Source organism: Muscardinus avellanarius (genome assembly GCF_963383645.1).
Source record: "Muscardinus avellanarius genome assembly, chromosome: 14".
In the NCBI taxonomy this organism is placed as follows: Eukaryota; Metazoa; Chordata; class Mammalia; order Rodentia; family Gliridae; genus Muscardinus; species Muscardinus avellanarius.
In genome coordinates, this window is record NC_137800.1 from 33,305,911 (window position 1) to 33,329,030 (window position 23,120).

At 37.7% G+C, this 23,120-nt stretch overlaps 1 protein-coding gene across 10 annotated transcripts in view; it reads left to right on the top strand.

The window, feature by feature from the left end:
• Nucleotides 1–2,698: 2,698 nt before the first annotated feature.
• The window catches only part of TENM3 (teneurin transmembrane protein 3), a gene marked incomplete at both ends in the record, with an annotated part of 500,748 nt that continues 480,326 nt past the window's right edge, over nucleotides 2,699–23,120 (top strand). For all 10 annotated transcript variants that reach the window (XM_080710678.1, XM_080710680.1, XM_080710681.1 and 7 more), the window contains one exon: nucleotides 2,699–2,930. In XM_080710678.1, coding sequence (XP_080566804.1) covers nucleotides 2,699–2,930 — 232 coding nt within the window. The remainder of the gene's footprint in view (nucleotides 2,931–23,120) is intronic.

Here is a 23,120-nt window from a genome sequence, read left to right on the forward strand (position 1 = left end):
GTCATTTGATGATCCTTTAGTTTTGAGGATATGTATGTCCTTTTTTCCAGAGATCAAGTCTATTTTGTAAATAATTCTTTTTTGTTGAAATCAGACATACTTATTAAATCTATCTGAAGAAAAACTATAATAATTTGGTTTAAAAATCTTAGTTGACTATACCATTCTAGAATGGGGTAGCACTTCATTTTGTAAAATAGAATCAGTTTCAGTAGGATGAGTGAAAGAGGTTGACTTTATACATGGTGAAGGCTGAACAAAGCAGAAACAGAACAATTATTTCCCTTAAAAGGTGAAGACAAGAAGATGGAGATATGAAAAAATAATTGGTTAATATCAGGTTATGTCCGGTTAATTTTTTATGAGGATTAAATCAAAGGTCATTACTACCATGTATACTGACACCTGTGTATTTAGGAAAGCTGGCTATTGTCTCTTTTAGGGAAGGCCAGGAAAGGCAGATGACAATGCAGTTCCTGTTTAGCAACATGAAATCCCAGCCTGTGACTGCGTTTTGATATTTGGCCTGGTCTGCAAGGCTCAGTGCAGGGGCCCAGTCCAAAGCAATGGCCTGCTGAGTTCTTTATTTAACAACTCTATTGGACATAATGTTCCTGATTTTCTTAGGAAATGTATGTTCCGTGAGGGCAGGAAGATTGCTTTATTCACTTCTGTGTTCTCAGTATCTAGAAAAGGCCAAGTACTTTTGTAAATATTTATCTACTGTAACTTCTGTTTGTTAGAATAAAAGGAGTGAATAGGTCTGTTGTTTTAAAGAAGTGGTTTATAGCACTATACCTTAATATTAGTTATTATTCTCAAAGTAAAAGGAAAACTGCAGAAAGGAAAATACAATTTCTATTTAGAATTATTTGAAGAATTTGTAAGAGAATAATGCATTCATGAATCATAAGGGGTCAAAGAAAATTATTAGTTTAATTTTTTTTAATTAGATTCATGGAAAAGAAGAAAAGGTAGAGAAATCAAAGTATGGTTCAACACCAAACTACTGATATTAGCGACTATTTTATGAACAGCCCAGCTCAGTTTAATAGTAGAGATGTGTGGAACCCCACTGGAAGGAACTCTTTGTTGGCCATTGGGGTGGGCTATAGTTTTGTTAAAGAGGAAGCAAGGAGGAGCAAACCCAACCTTTCCAAGCAAAGGCTCTGGAGCTCTGTGATCTGCTACTCTTTTGTAGCTTGGTGGAAGACAAAAGTTCGAAAGTGAGACGTATAGGAGTTGTAATGTTAAGCAGAAAGAATCAAGACTTGTTGACAACGTCAGTGTAAACTGTGCGGACATGTGAGAATCAGAGTCAGCTACAAGACTCCAAGTTGGAAGCACATTAAAGAGTTGTAAGATGTGTCTAATGATAGCAAGTGATGAAGAAAGGGAGAGAGTGATTCTTCGAGAAACAGTGATTCTTCGAGAGAGAGAGATTCTTCGGGAGAGAGAGATTCTTCGGGAGTGGGACTCCACGTCCAACAACATATCTAAATGGAAGTCGCAGCCCTAAGGATGCGGAACCTTAAGGAAGACCTGGGGCCAGCCAGAAATCATTTCTTTCCAGTTGATTGTGGAATCACTCCAATAAAAATAACGTTAGGAAAGTAGAGTGGGGTCCATGGGGGTAAAAAACTGAGTTCTGAAGACAAATCCCTCAGGAACTTTCAGATTAAGGGGAAGGACAAAATAAGAAAGAATAAATACAAGAAGATCATTTAAAATTCAGATTAGCTCTGAGCAACTCTCTGCCCCTCTGCAGGCCCCAGATCTTGTGCAGCAGAGTCTGTTCCACTGGCCCTTTTGGGTGTCAATTCTGCAAATTCAGGAAAAAGAGTTGCTAAGCAAAGAGACACAATTTCCCTTGCTCCGTCTAACTTATTCTTGCTACTGGCAGTCGCAGCAACTACCCCCATCAAATTAGCCACTTGAATTGCCTTAAATATCAGGGTAGTGCTGATTAAGTTCATTTGCTAGAGAGGAAAATGCATTTTAAGGAAAGGAATACGAGAGGGGGAACAGCTTTCTCCACAATGAAGATATTGAGTTCCTTAAACACGTGAAAATTGTGCCCTCTGAAGGAAAAAGCCTTTGTAAAAATGAATAAAGGGTTCAGCGCATTTGAGGAAGTCTCAGTTGTCAGAAGCTCCTTATTTGCTCCTGCTCTTTAAAAAAGAATTGGAAAAAATAGGAAGTTTTTCTAATAAAAAGAAAGGGAAATTATTTATGAGTAGTAGAAATGCTGCAAGAGAAAACTTTTCCATTGTGGAAAATTTAAGAAATGATGGAAACTGGTTTTAAGCTGGCTTCTGGAGTGAAATCTGAGCTTGAGCTATTTTTTTTCTTTTTCTTGTATGAATGTGAAAAGTCAGAGATAGTAGCTTAAAAAAAATACTCCTAGCTCTCATAGACAAAACGTGCCTCACTTCTTGGTGTTAGGGAATATTTTCCACTGGCCTTGCAAATAGTAATTTCTTGTTGAGAGCTAGTTTTCCTCCATGCGCCAGATGGGCAAGACTACTTACTGTCTTTCCCCCACCCTCCAGATTGAGAAGGAGAGTAGTCAGTTTTCAGAGGGATATTATGCTGACGTCATGCCAACCTTTTATCTTTACAGAGAGGCCAATGAGAATTCAACTCTGAGCACAGTTTGTAACAAGCAGGACCGATGTGCACACAGAAGGAATGAAGTATGGATGTAAAAGAGCGTAGGCCTTACTGCTCCTTGACCAAGAGCAGGCGAGAGAAGGAACGGCGCTATACAAATTCCTCAGCAGACAATGAGGAGTGTAGGGTCCCTACGCAGAAGTCTTATAGTTCCAGTGAAACCTTGAAAGCTTTTGATCATGATTCCTCGCGGCTGCTTTATGGAAACAGAGTAAAGGATTTGGTTCACAGAGAAGCTGACGAGTATACTAGACAAGGTAGGTAATTGTTCCCGTAAGAGGAGGCATGTTCCAGTGCCACTAACTTGTAGGTGTTGCTTGTTCCCCACAAGGTGATGTGATGATTTTTCAGTTTTGATGTCCTATTCACTGATTCTGATTTGGAGATATTAGATGATCCCACAGTACCCCAGGTTAGGAGAAGAAAGTCACCTATAGGCACATTGGCTCCCATGCACAGGTACTGATACAGGGATGAGATAATTTCACAGTTCCACATTTGTATGTGAGGTTTGTGGCACTGTACATGGCCAAAATGTGTGTGCAAGGGCCTAAAACTCAAGTCTACAGTCCAATGAAAATGCTTACAAATATGGCTTATAGTTAGAACTGGTACTAGAAGTCTAGGAGCTACAGAAGAAGAAAGTCACCTGTCCCTCATAACAGAAGAACTACAATCTAGGATTGCCCCGCTATTTGTAACTATGTATGTGTGTGTGGTACTGAGGATGGAACCCAGGGGCATTCTACCTCCGAGCTACACCCCCAGCCCTATTTTTTTTTTATTCTTTATATTTTGAAACAGGATCTCACTGAGTTGCAAAGAGCCTCACCAAGTAGCTGAGGCTTTCTGCAAACCACGATCCTCCTGTCTCAGCCTCCCAAATGCTGGGATTACAAGTGTGTGCCACCATGCCTGGCTTTATTTGTAACTGTTTCAAATAGGCCAGCTATTTGAAAGTGTCTGTATTGCATAAGAATGTGCCATTGAAGAGTTTCATTTTCTCCTAAGCAATTTAGTACATTAGGATTATACTTTAACTAGGCATGGTGGTACATACCTGTAATCCCAGTACTTGGGATGCTAATATAGAAGGATCACAGGTTCAAGACCAGCCTCAGCAACTTAGCCAGACTCTCAACAACCTAGCAAGATTCTGTTCCAAAAACAAACAAACAAACAAATAAATAAATAAATACATAAAAGGACTGAGTGAGGATATAGCTTGGATGTAGAATGCCCCTGGGTCAACCCTCAATACTACCACCAAAAAAGAAAAAAGAAAAATTTTTGTTTTCTGTAATATAATTGATTATGGCTTGGTCATTTGCGTATATTTCTTTTGTACTACTTTTTCTGCCTACACTTCCTACCAGTGGAGTAATGATGTCTATAACTTTCATAATCCTAAACCAACTGATTTCTATGCTTACAGTAGCTTATTTTAGTGATATATATATATATATATATATATATATATATATATATATATGCTTTGTTTCATCTAATACAGTCTTGAGATTGAGATGTGGGAAAGATTTCTTACATTTGTGTTGTGCACTGCCATTTGAGAGGAATTTACCATTCCTTTGTTAATTTCATCAGGAAGCAAGAAAAAAATAAAGCAATTGTTAGTAATAATTAATACATTTGTTATTTTCCAATCATCTCACAGACAGTGTGAGTTAAGATTTTGAACTGGGCAAGAAAAAAAAAAAACACAAAAAAGTGATAATGCAACAAACTCTTTTAAAGTCCAATATTTTTCATGATTCTTTTCTTATCTGCATTATATAAAGAGCCATTCTAACCAGATTAAAATAGTATTCACTCACCCGAATCAGTTTCCATTAAAAAAATATATTTAATATCCTAAAGATAGATTTTCCCCCCTTAAAGCATACCTTACTAATTACTAGTATCAAATCCCATGGAAAAGGACAAAAAAGCTGAAGATTTTAAATTTGATTTTTACAGGGAGATACAGAACAGAACACATATTTGAGATTTATACCCTTAGTAACTTAACTCAAGGTGCTTTAGTTCATAGTATGTTCTAAGCCTGATTTTTTTTTCTTTCATATTGTCTACACAGCTGAAACAGAACATCATTGCACACTGTTCACCAAGTCAATAACAGGGAGTGTAGGAATGCATCCGATTTGAACCTAGTGTAAAGTGTTGCTTTTGGGAACAAAACTAATAAAGTGCTTGTGTGGTTGTTTTTTTTTTAATTTTTTTATTATTATTTTTTTTCCTGGTGGAAGCTACATTGTGGAATCCTATTAGGAGCCAAAAGCAGCACCTGTGGTGTGATACATCGAGGAGGGTCCTCTCCATCCCAAGCAGGCATTCTGCTTTGGCAGAGTGAAGGATGCTCAAACAGGTTAAAAATAACACACTGAAATCTCCACCCTCCTAGGCAGCGTTCATCTAGTGCAGGCTGTTGGTGCTGGCACTGGCAATACCATCTGTGGGAATCCTGGGCCTAAACTTCTTGGGAACCAAATAGCACTATTGCTCAGCTCCTTGCAAGCCAGGGGCCAGGGAAAGAAAAGGGGCAGAGAGAGAGTGAGGCTGCAGACCTCCTGTGGGGAGATGAATGGAGAAGGTTAAGGCCAGAAGTAAAAAGCTCCTCAATCAGAACTTATTCAAACACAAGGAACATACTAGCCAGGCCTGGTGGGCATGCACTTGTAACCCCAGTACTTGGGAGGCTGAGGCAGGAGGATCACGGGTTCAAGGCTAGCCTCGGCAACTTAGGAAGACCCTTCTTCAAAATAAAAATAAAAATGGGGCTGGGGGTATAGCTCAGTGGTAGAATGCCTCTAGATTCAATCTCCTGTACCAAAAAATATATATATAAATAAATAAAAAGAGGAAGATACCCCTAGTTGTATCTGTAGCTAGTGTGTGCTGACGCCTTCTTTGTGCCAGTGAGCTGGGTAGGTGGTCTGCACAGTCACCTGATGATGTGGGTCCCCATAGTGGCTTCCTTTCCCAGATTGCGACATGTACGACTTGGAGATCCTGGGGCTAGCAGACACCAAGCGAGGTGCTTGAACCCAGGCCAGTCCACCTCTCTTTCTCAGTCTTCAAATCTCTACGCAGTTGCCAAAGCAGAAATCAGGCAATTCCGTGTAACAGTTGCCTCTTGGCTTATTGGAGTCAATTTTCTTCAACTATGCGTTAAAAGGGTGATGCTGTGGATAGTGAGAAGTGAGCACACTTGAGCCATGTATAGGGAAGGAAACGGATCTGATTCTGTAATGGTGTGGATGCGAGGGAAGGAAGCGTTGCATAGACTTTTATTTCCCTGTGGTTGATCAGGGGCGTGTTTGTAGCTGGAGCGGGAGGGGTAGGGGAGCAAGGAATGAGGCAAGCCGGCTCTCACACTGTTCTTCTTGCCGCAGCACAATGAAAAATCCTTCCAGGCTTTCATTTTCTTTGAACCTGACAAATGTCAATTTTTCCTCACTGACTATTATGCTGTGGGATTAATTATTTAATTGACAAAATGTGCTTCCTGCCACAGCTTCTGACATCACACACATAATAAAAATGAAAGATTGAAAATATTAATGGTAGCCAAAGATCTTTGAAATGATTCCAAAGAATCCTCCTCGTTTAGCTTGTCCACAGAGTTTTAAAATAGCTCCTTAGTTCCGTGTCCCCTTACTCCTTAAATGACACTGGAAAATGCCACTTCAGCTCGAGGCACGAACACGTAGACACCCTGTTAATGCAATTACATGGAGAATTCAAATCGAGAAATAGAGAGTGTTTTTATTTTTATCGACCGATTTTATGGCCTATCATCAAAGTTGATTTTAATCATTTTTTATGGTTCTGCTGACTGGCAGGTGACTACTGTTAATTACATGTTATATTTAGATCCTGGAAAGCTGGGGCTGATCTCATTTTCACAGTGTGTGTAATTTGACTGGATCTCACATAGATCTCTCTCTATTTAAATCTCTTCAGGCAGTTTATGGGCAGTGGAAATAGCTGCTCCTTCAGCAGCTGCAGTGCTCTCTGTAGGTGTGAGGGGTTTAGGGTAACAATGGCGTGTTTTGCATTCCTGGCTAGTATTTTCTTTGATTTATCTTTGAAGAGAATTTATCCCATCAGGTCTAAGATACATTTCTTATAAAACAGCTGCATAAGATCATCCTACAGTTTTGGAAAAGTGATAAAATAACACTTTTTTTTTTCTGCTGCAGCTCTCCTGGGCTATGTGCATGTAATATTCTTGACCAAACAAGAATGTTACCAACTCTAACAAGGAATGTTAGCCATTTAGCCATTGGTTTTAAAGAGAGATAATACCTGGAAATAAGAATACTTTTGTTTCATTGATTCTGAGCTTGAAAAACAACAAAATAAGAAACAAAACAAAAACAAATACCTTTAAGACAGTCCTAACTCAAACTGCTTCATAATCAATAATCAATTTTGGGCTTGTTAATTTCAAAAATTTAAATGAATAGATTATTACTTAGGCTTAATTTCTAGTTTGGAAATTAAGAGGAAGATTATTGTTTTTTGTTTTTTGTTTTGTTTTGTTTTGTCTTTTTTTTTTTTTTTTTTGGTTTTTTGGTGGTACTGGGGTTCCTGGAAGCCCTTCTACCTCTGGGCTACACTCCCAGACCTATTTTTATACTTTTTTATTTGGAAACAGGGTCTCTTAAGCCAGCGTGGCTGGCTTCGGACCTGCGCAATCCTCCTATCTCCGCCTCCCAAACACGGAGATTACAAGAGTGTACCACCACACCCGGCGTAAGATTATTGGTTTTTAAATTTGAAAAACAGCATTGTAATCTGGGCATGGTGGTACAAACTTTTAATCCCAGTTCTTGGAAGGCTGAGACAGGAGGATCACAGGTTCAAAGCCAGTCTTGGTAACTTGGTGAGGCTCTCAGCAACTTAGCAACACTAAGTTTCCAAATAAAAGTGAAATAGCCTAGATATGTAGCCTGGAGGTAGAAGGCCATGGGTCGCATCCCCAGAACTACAAAAAAAGAAAGAAAGATGGAAGGAAGGAAAGAAAAGGGAAAAGAAAAGAAAAGAAGAGAAAGGAAGAAAACATCATCGTAACTGTAATCCCAGTACTTTGGAAGCTGAGAAAGGAGTATTGCAGGTTGGTAGCCAGCATTAGCAACTTAATGAGACCCTGTTTCAAAATAAATAAAATAAATAATAGGGCTGGGCATGGAACTTAGAGGTAGAATGCCCCTGGGTTCAATCCTCAGTACTACACACAAAGAAAACAAAGAGAAAAAAAGACAGCATTATATCTATGTTTACATTTAACAGAAATCAAAATAGAAAATATATTTGCAAAGAAGGGGTAGAAAGGAGGAAGGCATATTAAAAAGCCAGGTGCTCACTGCTTGCTAAGCATGACTCCCCCTCTGGTCTTTTCCGACAGTGTGCCTCCTCTCCCCGAAACTCTCCTTGATACGTGCCTCCTCTTTATTCTTATCATAACCTGTAGTGCCCAGCAGCCCCAGCCCTCACAAACATGATTCGTGCTTCTTATCTTATGACATTGTTGGATAAAGGTCAGTTCAAGTATTTTTTTTTTGGGGGGGGGTAGGAGAATAAGGTATATCTAAAAGTCTGATTCCTTACAGTTGCACCTCTCTAGTGATCTACGTCTGTGGCCCTAGTCCTTTATTCATGTACTTATGTATGTATGAATGTATTTTTGTGGTGCTGGGCATCCCACCAGTGGCTTGGTGCATGCTAGGCAAGTGTTCTACCACTGAGCTACATCTCCATCCCTAGTCCATCTTTTATGCATGTTGTACATTGTCAACCTGCCCCTTACCAAGAAACAAAGGAACTTGAGAAGCACAGCCTGGACTCTCCTGTCAATACCCATCCAAATTTTTGATATGCTGGTGGGTTGAATGATGCCTCATCCACCAGTCACCCTGCTAGCTCCTCGTCCCTCTGAGCTGAGCAGTGATCAAGGGTGACAATGGGATCTGGAAATCTCTGAGGGTCCTGAAGGACCAAGCTGAGGCGCATACTTTTCCCTTTGGGGGCAGATAAGATCTCAGAATGGGGTGAAGATGAAAAAAGATACTGTGACTTCACGGCTTCAGAGAGAAGCTGGCCTTTTCTCTGTGGACTCTGCTGAAGTGCGTGTTGCCTTCCAGGGGCACCTGCTCTTTTTGGCTCCTTGGGGAGCTGGGGAATCCAAACAGATGCATTTCTCCACTGCTGATGTTATGAAAGTGCCAGCCATGGAAACCAGGGAGTAGAAAGGCTTATCTTCAGAGTCTAACAGAACTCTGCTTCTTAAGGCACCCTACAAAACAACATCCTTAATGGCAGCCAGCAAGCAGGGAATGGGATAGAGTTCAAGCAAACAGATCAGGAAACACATAATAAAAATGAGCCATGGAGATGAGAGGACAACTTAAAAATTATAGTATGAGCACTTATAGAAAACCCCGGACAACAGTCATTTTAAAGCCTACCAACAATGCAATCTTATATTCGATGAAAACAGCTATCATTTACAAGCTGAAGAATAAAATAAAATGGAGGTTATAGCTCAGTAGTAAACCACTGGCATACCATACACAAGACCCTGGCTTCCATCCCTAGCACCAAAAGAAGTAACTGAATAAAAAAGATTAGTTGAGGAAGAGAGGGCAGTTACTGTTGAAATCCAAGTTAATGGTTTTAAAGACAAAATACAAGAAATATCAAACAGAGACTAAATTAACATGAACATATATATACACACACACACATACCTTTAAGCACATCTTATAAAAATTCTTTAACTTTAGGAAGAAATATATCTTATAAGATTCTGGAGAAGAAAAACAATCGACTTTTCTTGTTACTTACAAAGAAAAAAATTAAGACTTATAGTAAATTTATCATTTGTAACAAAGGATATTAGAAATCAGTGGAATAATATTTACCAAGAAAAAACAAAAGAACAACAAAAATAACCACAATCCAGGAAGTCTCGTATTCAGAAAGGATCTTGTAGGGAAGGAAAAATCTTTTTTTCTCACCTAGAACTAGGCTCATTAACTGAGCCCCTTACAGCAAAAGACAGATAAACAAGAGAAGAGCTGACAAACGTGTATTTTCAGTTTTATCTACCATAGAAATTTTCATAAGAAAATGAAGACCTTCCCTTCATAAAACACAGGGAAATATGTGTATTCCTATGCTTAAGTCTGATGAAGACATGGGTAGTTACAGAGAAGTATGGCCATGAGCTGTCTAGAGACAAGAGAACTTTCTCTGTCCACCCACTGAAGTTTCAATAATTTAATTCTAAAAAAAAAATGGCAATAGAACATTATCAGGAGAAAAGGCACACAAACTTATCAGTGCACAAGCATATTACCTGGGCATGGTGCTGCACCCCTACAATCCCAGTACTTGGGAGGCTGAGACTGGAGAATCACAGGTTTGCAGACACAGCCTCAGCAATTTAACAAGACTCTCAGCAATCTGCTGAGACACTGTTTCAAAATAAATAAATAAATAAATAAATAAGGCTGGGGATGTTGCTCAGAGGTAGAATGCCCCTGAGTTCAATGCCTAGTACAAGGGGAAACAATAAAATCAATGTGTAAGCATGGAATCACACAAAGTATGGAACTCAAGGAATTGCCAGATGGTTGCAGCTTAAACAGTATTCTGAAAGATGTGTGTAAGGGCCTGGGGCTTCTGTGGGGAAGTCCTAGGAGGGTGAGGGAGAAAATGGGTGGTTAGCAAAGTTTATCATGCTGTGGAAATGGTCTCTCTAGTAATAGCCCTCCCAAGAATAGATGGTTGCTTGATAGAGTCTCTTTAGGCAAGATGTCAGACCTTTGGACCCCTTTGGCAGTGAGTTAATCTTCTCTGTTTAGTGACATATCAGGGAGGCATCCAAGAAGGTTGTACTTACTCAGGAGGAAAGAAAACTCAAAGAGAGTCCTTCTCTGCTTTGGGAGGGGAAGGGGATATTGATTTAGGAAGATCTCTTTGTTCAGATTTTTCTCTACTATCTCTGTCTTCAAATAATGTTCCTTTCCTCTGGGCATAGGAAGGATACTTTTTCAACTGTAACCAAATGTAATGGGCTTGCCCCTTGATGAATGCAAGGCCAACCAGCAAAACATAGCACTCACTTGTACTTGGAAGGCTGAGACAGGAGGATTGCAGGTTCACCATCATCCTCACCTACTTAGTGAGGCCCTCTACAACTTAGTGAGACCCTATTTCAAAATAAAGAATAAAATATAGGGTTTGGGGTGTAGCTCAGAGGTTGAATGCCCTGGGTTCAATCCCCAGTACCCCCTCCATGATTTATTACTTGCACAAGTAAGGAGGCCCCTGGAAATAATTCTCAAAGCAGTGTCTCCCAAAACTATAAAAGAGGTTTTTACTGGGAAAACTTATTCATATTGTTATTGGAAAGACTCATCAACTCAGGTATAGACTGGTGCATTCCTGAGCATGCTCATTCTGAGATTATATATCATGTGTTCAAAAAATAGCTGACAGGAACACCTCTGGGTGGAGAATTTAGTATTGTAATGAGCAGAGTTACTCTAGGTCACCTAAAAAGAGTAAGTCAGAGTGACTCAGAGATTTTGGCTGGCTCCATGTCAGTTTCTCTGGAGGGCCTTATTTGGAAAAAGAAAAAAAATGTTGAAGGAGCCTTACCAGTCCTTTAAAGGGGCAGCAGCTCTCCCCTCCCCCTCACAAGAATAGCGATTGCCCCTAAAAGTACCCGCCTAGTGGCCAAAAAAATGAAGGCCTGCTGTAGGAAAAGTGCCTAAGAGAAGGTCAGAGAGTGACCTTCCTAGGTCTTATGACCTCCTTCAAGAAAAAGGGGTAAGGGGAAGGTGAGAGCGACCTTTTTGGTCTTGCTCTTTTCTCAAATGCCAAGGTGCCAAATTTTGTAGTAATATGTCATGAAACCTATCAATATTGTTCATGCAGAGCAAATGAAAGATACTTAGGGATGCTGAGATTCAGAGGCTGCATTACCAATGCACACCATAGTGTTCAAGGAGGAATATCAAGTAATTCAGACTCATGCCTATGGAGAGGGGAGGGGATGCGAAATCAGTTCTGTGGTACACAGAGTTAAATCTCAAGGGATGATTATAGAACAACTGGAAATACATAAGGAGCAAGGCCAGGGAAGCCTTAAACAAAAGGCTGGAAGTGAAGGTACTTACCAGTATCAGAGAACTCCAGTAGTTGGTGTAGGGAAAGTAAGTATTCCAAATTTTCATCTCATCTGAAGAGGGAGAGAGGCGGAAACCATTATGAAATAGAGCTTTGGTAGGGGGGATAATTGCTATCTTGTATTCATATAATATGAAAAACATGTATTTGAATATGATTGTCAGGAAAGGTAAGGTAATCATTAATGGAATGGGGAAAAAAAAGCATAATAGACCTACCTAATTAGTAGGGGGAAAGGGATTGAATAGCAACCTGACCAAATTAGCAAAACAGTTCCAAAGAAAAGGAAGGAACAAGGAAAACCATGAATAATCATTGAACATGACAGGAGGAATCAACTCTGCTACATACTCCATGAAATGTAAATGTACTGAATTTTGACAAACTATTCAATTGGTTCATAAGAGTTAATGCTATTAATAAGGAGGAAACTTAAAATATTAATAATGATGGAGAATAAGGTGATATAAGGTAGATAGAAACAAAAAGAAAGCAGGAATGGAAGTATTGATACCAGGAAAGATGAAATTTATTATAAAAACTCTAGGATAAGAAAGGACCACTGTGTAAATGATGAGAGACACACTACAGAAAGGTGAGCACTCTTAAATTATATACATTATACAAAATAGTAACTACTTTTATAAACCAAAAACTATTTGGAAAAAGAGTATTAAAACAAATTTGCAGTGGGATATGTTGATTTATCTCCTTAAGAAATAGGAATACCTAAAAGACAGAAATAAAACAGCAAAATTAATCAATTCTGAGCTGAGAAATATATATTATATACACACACACATACCGCATACACATATAGAAACCTATAATGTCATATAGGAATTATACGCTGTTTCACATTTCTTAAAACAGTTGCAGAAACTATATATTTGGTCAATATATTTGATCATAAAATTAGTAAAATTAGAAATAAATAGTAAAAAGATAAAAACACATTTTCCCTCTGGATTATGACATCCTTTGATTGTGATAGGAAGCAATAAAAAACAATGAAAATAAAATTCTCCTTCAAAAATTTATGAGTGGTAGTAAAAGCCAAAATCATGGGAAAATACATTAAGGAATATATTTAAAGAATAAATATAAATAAAGAAGGAATTTACTGTACATATTAAGGAATTAGTAACTATCAGTTACGCAAACCAAAGGAAATAGGATAATCAAGATAAACCAGAAAATAAAAGCAAAGGTTTTGTTTTGTTTTGTTTTATAATGGAGATTGAACCCAGGGATATCTACCTGTGAACTACAATCCCAGCTCTTATTTATTTTTTATTTTATTTTATTTTATTTATTTATTTATTTAGTGGTACTGGAGTTCCTCGGAGCCCTTCTACCTCTGGGCTATACTCCCTGACCTATTTTTTATATTTTTATTTGGAAACAGGGTCTCTTAAGCCACTGCGGCTGGCTTCGAACCAGTGTAATCCTCCTGTCTCCGCCTCCCAAGCGCGGGTATTACAAGCTTGCGCCACCACGCCTGGTTATTTTTTATTTTTAAATTCTGAAACACAGTCTCACTAAACTGCCAAGGCTGGCTTAAACCTGGGATCCTCCTGTCTCGATCTCCCAAGTACCAAGAAATAAAATAGCAAAATTAACCAATTCTTAGCTGTATGCACCGTCACATAGAGCTATAAAAGCTGACTCTTAGAAAAGATTCATAAAGTAGACAGCCCTTCATAGTCCTGATTAGGGAATAATTGGGAGAAAAATAGGGAGAGATACTGAAAATATTTTAACAACTAAGCAGGACTATTTTAAGCATTAAAATTGAAAAATGTAAAGAAATTTATTATTTCTTAGAAGATACAATTAGCCCAAATGATTTCACCATGGAGAAAACTTGTCAAAACTAGTCAGCTCAGAAGACATCAGAAAGATGATGGAAAGAGACATCCTATAAAAGTGGCAGACAGGTTTCTACGTGAATTTTGCATAACCTTCAAAGTATAACCAAGTCCAATGTTCTAAATGCTCTTCAATACCACATTCAACCCCTCCTAAAGAGAGAAGGCATCAAAATTCATATTGTTGATATAGCCTTAATAACAAAATTTGATTAAAATAATATAGAAGAGAAGCTTTATAGATCAATATGTATACAAAAGTTCCAAACAACTATTTTCATGAGAGTCCAGCACTATATATAAAAATAATATACTAGACCTAATTAATAAACAAGTGGTTACTAATCCTTTCTGATCATGCAAGGATTTTTCAATGCTAAGAAGTCTATTAACATGATTATATTAATGAATCAAAATAGAAAACCATGTTTTGAGTAGATTATGAAAATATTTTAGATAAACCTTAGAAAATATTCTTTATTATGATAAAACTTATTTAGAACAAGAAGGAAAAACAAATATGGTAGTCATATTTAAAACAATATTTGAAAAACTAAATAACATTTGAAAATGTGATATAATAGGACAATCCAGTCAAAATCAGAAAGAAAAGTCTACCTATTTTCACAGTCACTATGGAGAATTACTCTTGATGTCTTGGCAATTGCAATAATAGAAGAAAATTACATAATTCACATATATACATTTATATATTTATACATATACATTTTACATGTTGGTAAAAGTTAAAATCAACACTTTTGTTAAAAATATATTTTTGTTAAAAATTCACATATATACACATAAATATGTAAACATATATACATTTATACAGCTATAAATGTATATATATACATATTGGAAAAAGTTAAAATCAGCACTTTTTTATATCCATACAAAAACCATGTGTCTCTAGAAACTCAAATAGAACTGCAAGTGAATTTGGTAATTGAGAATACAAGATTAATAGGTAGATAATATGGGTAACATAGCAAAAGAGTTAAGGCTATAGTTTTTGGATCTGATTGACTTGTGTTTGAATTACAGCTCTGTTGTTCATTTAGCTTAGTTTTAGGTTACCTAATCTTGGCCAAATAACTTGCTTATACAAAATACTCAATTTTCCTGTACTTTAGTTTTTTTTATATGTAGATTGTACTATAGTCTGGGAATGAAATATATGAATATATATATATATATATACACACACACACATATAAGCAATATATATTGCTTTGAATAATGTTCACTGTACCTATATATTATGCAGATTGAAGCCAAATGTATAAGATAAACAGGAATAAACTATTATTAAACAAATACAGTAATTATAAGCAATACCTGGCTGAATTTGGAATTCAAGGGGAAAAAAGAACCTATCACAAAGGTAATAAACACTGTAAAGTTTTTTGTAGTAAATTTTACAAGCATAACATTGGACTCATATGAAGAAATCTATAAAGATTTTTTGAAAAACAAAATACAATATCTAAATGAACAGAAAGCAAATTGATGTTTGGGGATGGAAAGACCAGCAATATAAGAACATTACTTCCCACGAAATGAATGTATGGAAGTCAAATCTATCAAATAAAGTCCCAATAATTTACAGGGTTTTTTTTTTAGTTGTTTTTTTTTTATTGGTGCACTGTATTCATACATCATAATGGGATACAAACTTTTGTAGACATACATGCACACATCGCCCAGTTAGCCCCCACCCAATCCCCACCCCATTCCCTCCCTATCCCTCCTTCCCATGCTTGGCTTAGTGGTTAACATCTAGTATTATAGCAATTTATCCAAAATTAAAAATGATAATTTTACATAACAGTTTCATTTGTCTGATACCAAGCTTTTGATGACTTAAAGATAACACTTCAATATTTCTTTTTGCTTTCTTTCTTACCAGAGAATATTTTTTTCTAATTTTTTAGGTGAAATTATCATATATTTATATTTATTTTTCAGAAAAAAATCTATCCTAATATGGAATATGGACTCTAGATACCCAAAACGATCTTGAAAAAGAACAAAGCTAGAAGATATATATTTTCTGATTTCAAACCATATAAAGCTACAATAATTGAAACAGTGTATTACTGTTCAAAAGGCAGATATATAAACCATTGGAGTTAAATACAAGCCTAGAGCTAAATTCTTCCCTATATTGTCAAGTTATTTTTGACAAGGTTTCCACAAACATTTGGTGGTGGAAATAATAATCTTTTAACTAAATATTTTTGAAAAATAATGCTTACATGGAAAAGAATAAAGTTGGGCCCTTACCTAATCCCATATACAAATATTAAATCAAAATAGATAAAAGACCTAAATATAAATCTTAAGACTATAAACTTTTAGAAGAAAATCTGGGTCATAAAACCTCACAACATTGAAATTGGCAGTGATTTCTTGGATATGATTTCAATGACACAGGCAACAGAAGAGTATACAAACTCCCTAAAAAAAAAAAAATATTGTATATCCAAAGACAATGTAAACGGAGTTAAAAGTTACTAATAGAATGGGATAAAATATTTCCAAATGCTATATCTGAAGGTATATTAATATTCCAACTAGAAATCCTAAAAATTAACAACAATAAAGGCAAACAATACCATTTAGAGATAGGTAAAAGACTAACATAAATAATGAATCTCCACAGATAACCAATCTTAGTTGTCTGTTGGATGGAAAATCTTGTTTCTCTAGTTCTGGTGTGTGTTACCTATTTCTTCTTTGTAGTTAATCTCTTTGAGTATTTTCTCTAGCGCTGGTTTTGAAGACATAAATTCCTTCAGTTTCTGTTTGTCATGGAAGCTTCTTATTTCTCCATCTAATTTGATAGAAAGTTTTGCTGGGTAGGAAATTTTTGGCTGGAAGTTGTTTTCTTTCAGAGTTTGGAATATGTTACTCCAAGCCCTTCTGACTCTCATGACTTGGTTTGGGAAGTCTGGAGTGATTCTAATTGGTTTGCCTCTGAATGTCACTTGGCCCTTTGTTTTTGTTGCTTTTAAGATTCTCTGCTTGACTTCCACATTGGTCATTTTGACAATTATATGGTGTGGGGATCCTCTTCTCTGATCCTCTCTAACGGGAGTTCTATAAGTTTCCTGGACCTGTGTATCAACCTCTTGCTCTATGTTTGGAAAATTTTCTGCTATTACTTCCTTGAAGAGATTGTTGATCCCTTTGGTTTCACTTTCTTTTCCCTCCTCTATTCCAATTATTCTTAGGTTAGCTCTCTTAAAATGGGCCCATATTTATTCAATGTCAGATTCCTACTGTCGGATTATTTTTTTCTAGATTAGAAACTATGCGTTCATTTTTGGAATGATCATCTTCTAAGAGCGAGATTCTATTCTCCATGTGGTCTAATCAGTTGTTTGTGCTTTGAATTGAGGCCTTTACTTCATTAATTGCATCCTTTATCTCTTTTTGGCTCTCTCTGAGTTCTTTTCGAAGCACCTCTATTATTTCTACAGTTATTTTCCTGATTTGATCCTCTAGAAATCTCTGATTTTCTGTTTTATCGGGTTCTGATGTTGTGGGGTTGTGAGCATTCATTGCTCCAGTGTTATTCTTCTTTCCCATGATTTTGGAAGTTTGTGCCTTCTCTGGGTTCTTCCCTTGGGTCACTATGACTTCACTTAAGGTGTTCTGGATCTCAAGTCAGTAGTATCTCATACCCCACTACTCCTTTACTGGGTTGTATCACAGAGTCTCCGACCCAGAGAGTCGATAGAGGCTGCTTTAGACTGTGGGGGTTGCCAGGTTGCACGTTCTCCTATGGTGTGATATCTCTGCCACCGCCCCTCCCCCACTGGGTCATGTCCCAGGGAGTACAGTACTGGGATTTCTCCTCTGTGGCCCGCAATTTGACTCACTGTTCTTGAGTACGCAGATGTAGCTGTACTGGACTCGGTGAATTTACTGTTGCTGCCACTGATGGCAATATGGCGCCGCTTCTACGCCCTTGGCCGTGAGACTGGCGTATTTTTTCTTCTCTGGTTTTGAGTTCCACTCTGAGTCCCTGCAGCGTGTGCTGAGCTCAGCCACTGGGAGCTTTAGATGCTCCCTGTGCCGAAAGATCCCACCTGGCTGTTCCGCAGCGGCTCACCTCGGCTTGCTGTAGCCGTCTGGTGAATTCGCCGCTGCCACCAGCAGTATGGCACTGCTGCCGCATCCTCGGGCGTGAGGCCGGTGTATCTCCTCTGTGGCTCTGAGCTCTGTTCTCAGTCCGCTTTCTCTCTGGAGCCTGGTGATTTTTTTGTTTCTCTGGTGATGGTGTTTTCTGGCTATGAAAGGCGCTGATTTTGTGGTAATGGAGATTGGTTGTTAGTGGGGCTCTTAAGCCCCACTTTTCTCGGTCGCCATCTTCCCGGAAGTCTACAGTTCTTTTTAATTGGAATATGTGATCTTAACATTAATGTGAAAAAATAAATGTCTGAAAATAGCCAAAAATATTTCAAAGACAAATAATGAGAATAAATGGCCTTATTATACTAATTTCTAAAATATTATGATGCTGCTGTATTCAGATCTACATTTCATTGGTGCAAATTATAACAAGTAGATCAGTGTAAAAAACTAAAATTTTTTAAAATAAATCCTAGTATGTACAGAAATTTAACATAAAACAAATTTTTTTTTAATTTAGTAAGATCTGATCAATGGTGCTGGCACAACTGGTTATCCATCTGGAAGAATATAAAATTGGACCCATATCTTCCAGCATATCCAAAAATACATTAAGATGGATTAGAGACAAATGTAAAAAAAAATAAAGCAATACAAATTCTAAACGTTAATTTGGGAAGCTGAATATGACAGGAGTGATTTGCTCCACTAATAGTAGAAAACTCTGAACACAGAGGCTTAAACACCTGAGAGAAGTATTTTCTTGCAAATAATCCCAAAGGAAGACGGTCCAGGGATCAAAGACGCCAGGGGGGACCCACATTCCTTCTGTCTTTTTCTGCTCTGCCGTCCTTAGCATGTGGCTCTTGTCCTACGGCTCCCCAGCAGGCAGCTAGACTTTCCTCTTCCTGTTGAAATAAGGATGAACGCAAAGGTGAGAAGGCCTCTTCTTTCCATTGGTCTGTTTCTTTTTATTCCCCTGAGACTTCTTCCTACAACTTTTTTTTTTTCCGCAGAACCGTTGCACTCGGCCATTCTTAGCTACAGGAGAACGGGAAACAAGAACTATTTTTGCTTCCCAGTCCTTATAACAGAAGGTGGTGAAGAGAAATGAATTGTGGATCCACACAGCCTGTTTCAGACTCTAAATACACCCCAAAAGTAGGGGAGACCATTTTAATGAAAGAAAACCCAGAAGAAAAAAATAGGCTCCAATGATATTTTTAAATTTAAAACCTTTCCTAGGTAAAGTAGAATACCCAGAAATAAAACCATTATATTAGGTAATGTATCTCCAATCCATGTGACATATATAAGGGTTGGATCTATAATATACATAACTTTTACAAAATTAGAACAGAAAGACAAGCAACCCAGGTGTAAAATGGTAAGAATAGATGATTGACCAAGGAGAAATTCAAATGGTCAGTAATTAGGAAAAGAAGAGTCAGTTTTCCTCTTATTCGGAGAAAGGTTATAGCTAATCTCCATCTCTACACAAATCCTGATTTTCATTGTCACATGGATCCTTCCTGAATCCAGTATATCATCAGTGATTTGCTTAGGAGTTTCCTCCCAGCAGCAAATGCATGGCTGAGGCTCCTATGTGAGAGGTCTCTCTGGCTGGAATTAGGAGCACATATCCTCAGAGGAAGAAGCCTTTGGAGATGAGGTTCTTAGAAGCTGTGGCCAGCATGCTGCTGGCCACATCCTTCAGCTACATGTAACTTAGTAGACCCACATGTTCCATCCTGGCATCCTGCATGTTTTTTTCTCATGAAAATATATATATATATATATATCGATTCGTACCAACTGCTAAATACATATTTCTAAAATGAAGACTTTCTATAAAATCACAAAGTTTGGGCTTCAAAACTAAAGCAAACAGAAGCAATTCATAAGTAGCTATACTTAAAATGTTACTCAAAACTCTTATAAAAGCATGTGAAATGAAAACAGAAACAAATTATCCATTGGCTTACTGAGAACAACACAACCTGAAATAAAGAAAAGTAGAAACATCAGGGGTATATGTCTGTAATCCCAGCTACTGAGGAGGCTGAGAAAAGAAAATCACAAATTCCAGGCCTCAACAATTTAGCAAGACCCCTAGCCTGCCTCAAAATAAAAAGTGAAGAGAAGATGGCTAAGGATGGAGCTCAGTGACAGAGAACTTGCCTTGTCTGGGTTCAAGTCCCAGTACCACAACAAACAAACAACAACAGCAACAATCAAGAAAGCTAATAACAGCAAAATAAGAACAGAAGTTATATTTGGAGAGCGAGTCAAAGGTCTAAAGCAGAATATAATCCCTGCTTTGGAACCCCACATGCCAGTTGTACAGTTTGAGGGCTGGAAAAGGAAAACACAAGTATCTAATAAGTGCATAAAAATTTTCTTGGCATCATCAGACATCAGGGAAATGAATATGAAAACCACAAGGTGATACTACTACTCACACGCTGGAAGAGTTAAAACTAAAAAGGTGCAAAGCACCAAATATTAGCGAGGCTTGTTATGTCCCTGCTGTTCCAGTGGCTGCTTTTTAGTTCAGGCTGGACTCCAGGTAAAGCTAGATCAGAGGTTGGCAGAGCACTTTTGATGCCGCTTGGGGATGGATGATCTAGATCAACCCAAAGTTTCTGGTGTCCCAAAAACTTTTAACCCTTGTGACTTCCATCCAAGGCCTTATTTTTCCCTTCCTTTTTCTTCTCTTTGGACTTTTGTTGCTCTTGTTCTTGACTTTGTCTCCTGTTCCATTGTGTTGCCTTCTTCTTGACTCTGCATAGACTTACATAAAGAGTTTCTACAAATCAATAACAAAAGATAGCCCAATTTCAAATGGGGAAAAAACTTCTAAGCAAAATATCACGTTAAAAATACACAAATGTCTAATAAGTGCATGAAAATTTTCTTGGCTTCATTAGCCATCAAGGAAATGAATATGATAACCACAAGGAGATACTACTACTCACACACCAGAAGAGTTAAAACTAAAAAGATCCAAAGCACCAAATGTTAGTGAGGCTGTAGAACAACTGGGACTCCCACATATTGCCTATGAGAGTGCAAAATGTAAAATGGCACAAGTGCTTTGTAAACTAAGATTTCATATAGAAAGTTAAAAAATCATATCTCCTCCTTGATCCAGAAATTTAGTTCCTAGATATTTACTCAAAGCAAATGAAAACTTAGGTTTACAGCAGCTTTATTCATAATCGTTCCAAGCCAAAATCACCAAGCAACTGGATATAATCAATTGTAGTAAATCTCTACAATAGGATAAGACTTAGCAATACAAAAACGTGAACTACCCATTCATGCAACAGTGTGGAAGAATCTCAGGAATATCCAGTTAGTCAGAAAGAGCCAGAGTACATATCATATAACTTTATTTATATAACATTCCAAGAACAGACAAGAGTAATCTAGCATAGGAGAGAGCGGAACAGTGGTTGCCTGTGGGTGAGGATTGTCTCGGCACAGGCCGACCGACTTGCCTCGCAGCTTGGAGATGTGCCATATCTGCTTTGGGCTTGCGGTAGATGGATTTCTTAAAACTCATGAAAGTGTCTGCTTTACAACTGTGAATCTCACTGCATGGGAAACTTACCTAAAAAGTAATATTAAAACCAAAACAAAACTAGACATGTTCAAAGAAATGTAGTTGAACGTGGCGAGTTTGGGGTTTGTACTTTTCCTCTCCTGCAGTTTCAGCCTGGGTGAGATTTCATTTGGAGCCGAAGGCAGAGTCACGTGGTGTCTACTGAGCCATAACCACAATCTTCTCTTAAAAACAACCTCTGCTGCTGTTGCACTGTGAGGTTTTGCTGGATAAAGACATTTTTCCCATTATCATAATAGTATGCATGACATAACCAGGACCGCGCCGAGAGAATCCAGAGTTGGTGCCATCTAGCTGGGACGAAGCCTTTTGAATATTTTCATCACTCCCCAAACACAAAAAGGCCTGTTTTGACTGAAAGAGGGTCTTGACTAGATTAGAGTGAAATGAAGAGTGAAGTTAGAGGTAGGAATATGGTTGGGTGTGGCACAGACCCTAGAGGAATGTACATGTAAGATAAATTTTTAGCCTCTGTATCCATAGGAATATTTTACTGTTCTGTGGGAAAAGATAAGGCTCTTTCTCCACTGCGAACTCATGGTTCATTTATTAAAGTTAGTAATCAAAAAGGGGGAAGGGGTAGGTTTAGAACTTAAATATTACTAAAGTGACAATAACTTATTAAATGTTTCTATGTACTGTATCTTCTAATAGGTCAGAGGAATTTAATTCACCTTTCTCAAATGTGAGGCATGCAGGTTATACACATAGTTTTAGAATGTCACTGATAGCACTGGGCAGATTAATACTAAAAAAATAGTATTAGTAACTCTTTTTATTAAACTATTAATTATGAGCTGAGTGTGGTGGTACATGCTTAGAATCCCAGTACATGAGAGAGTGAGATAGGAAGATCGTAGGTTTGAGGCCAGACTCAGCAATTTAGTGAGTCCTTCCACTCATGAGACCTGGTTTCAAAATAAAAAATAAAATAGGGCTGAGAATGTAGCTCAGAGGTAGGATGGTTCAATCACCAGTACCCACTGTAAATATATACTAATGGTGGAGCCGGGCATGGTGACGCACGCTTGTAATCCCCGCGCTTGGGAGGCGGAGACAGGAGGATCGCGCAGGTTCGAAGCCAGCCAGGCATGCTGGCTTAGGAGACCTTGTTTCTAAAATAAAAATATATGTATATAAAGATAGGTCTGGGAGTGTAGACTGGAGATAGAAGGGCTTCCAGGAACCCCAGTACCACCAAAATATATATATATACTAATTGTGGTATCTCAACACTATTTTTATACTGCTTGTAGAAGCAAAATGGAATAAATTGCTTTTCTCATTCTTCTTATATTTATTGTATTTGTTTCCTTTTTTTTTTTTTTTTTTTGCACTGTGAAAACATATTTAACCTTCAGACATGTTGGAAATCGTCAACGAGGAAGTTTCAAGAGCCAAGAGGAAAATGCTTTTACTTTTAAAGACTGAAATTTGGTTTAGTCTTGGATGCCATTAGGGTGAATAATGGGAACTGATCCTAGACTTCAAAAGAAATATGACCATATGGTCTCACCATTCAGCACTTAATGCTGCTATGAATTTCCAGTTAGACCCCAAACTTTTCATTTCCCCAGTATCCC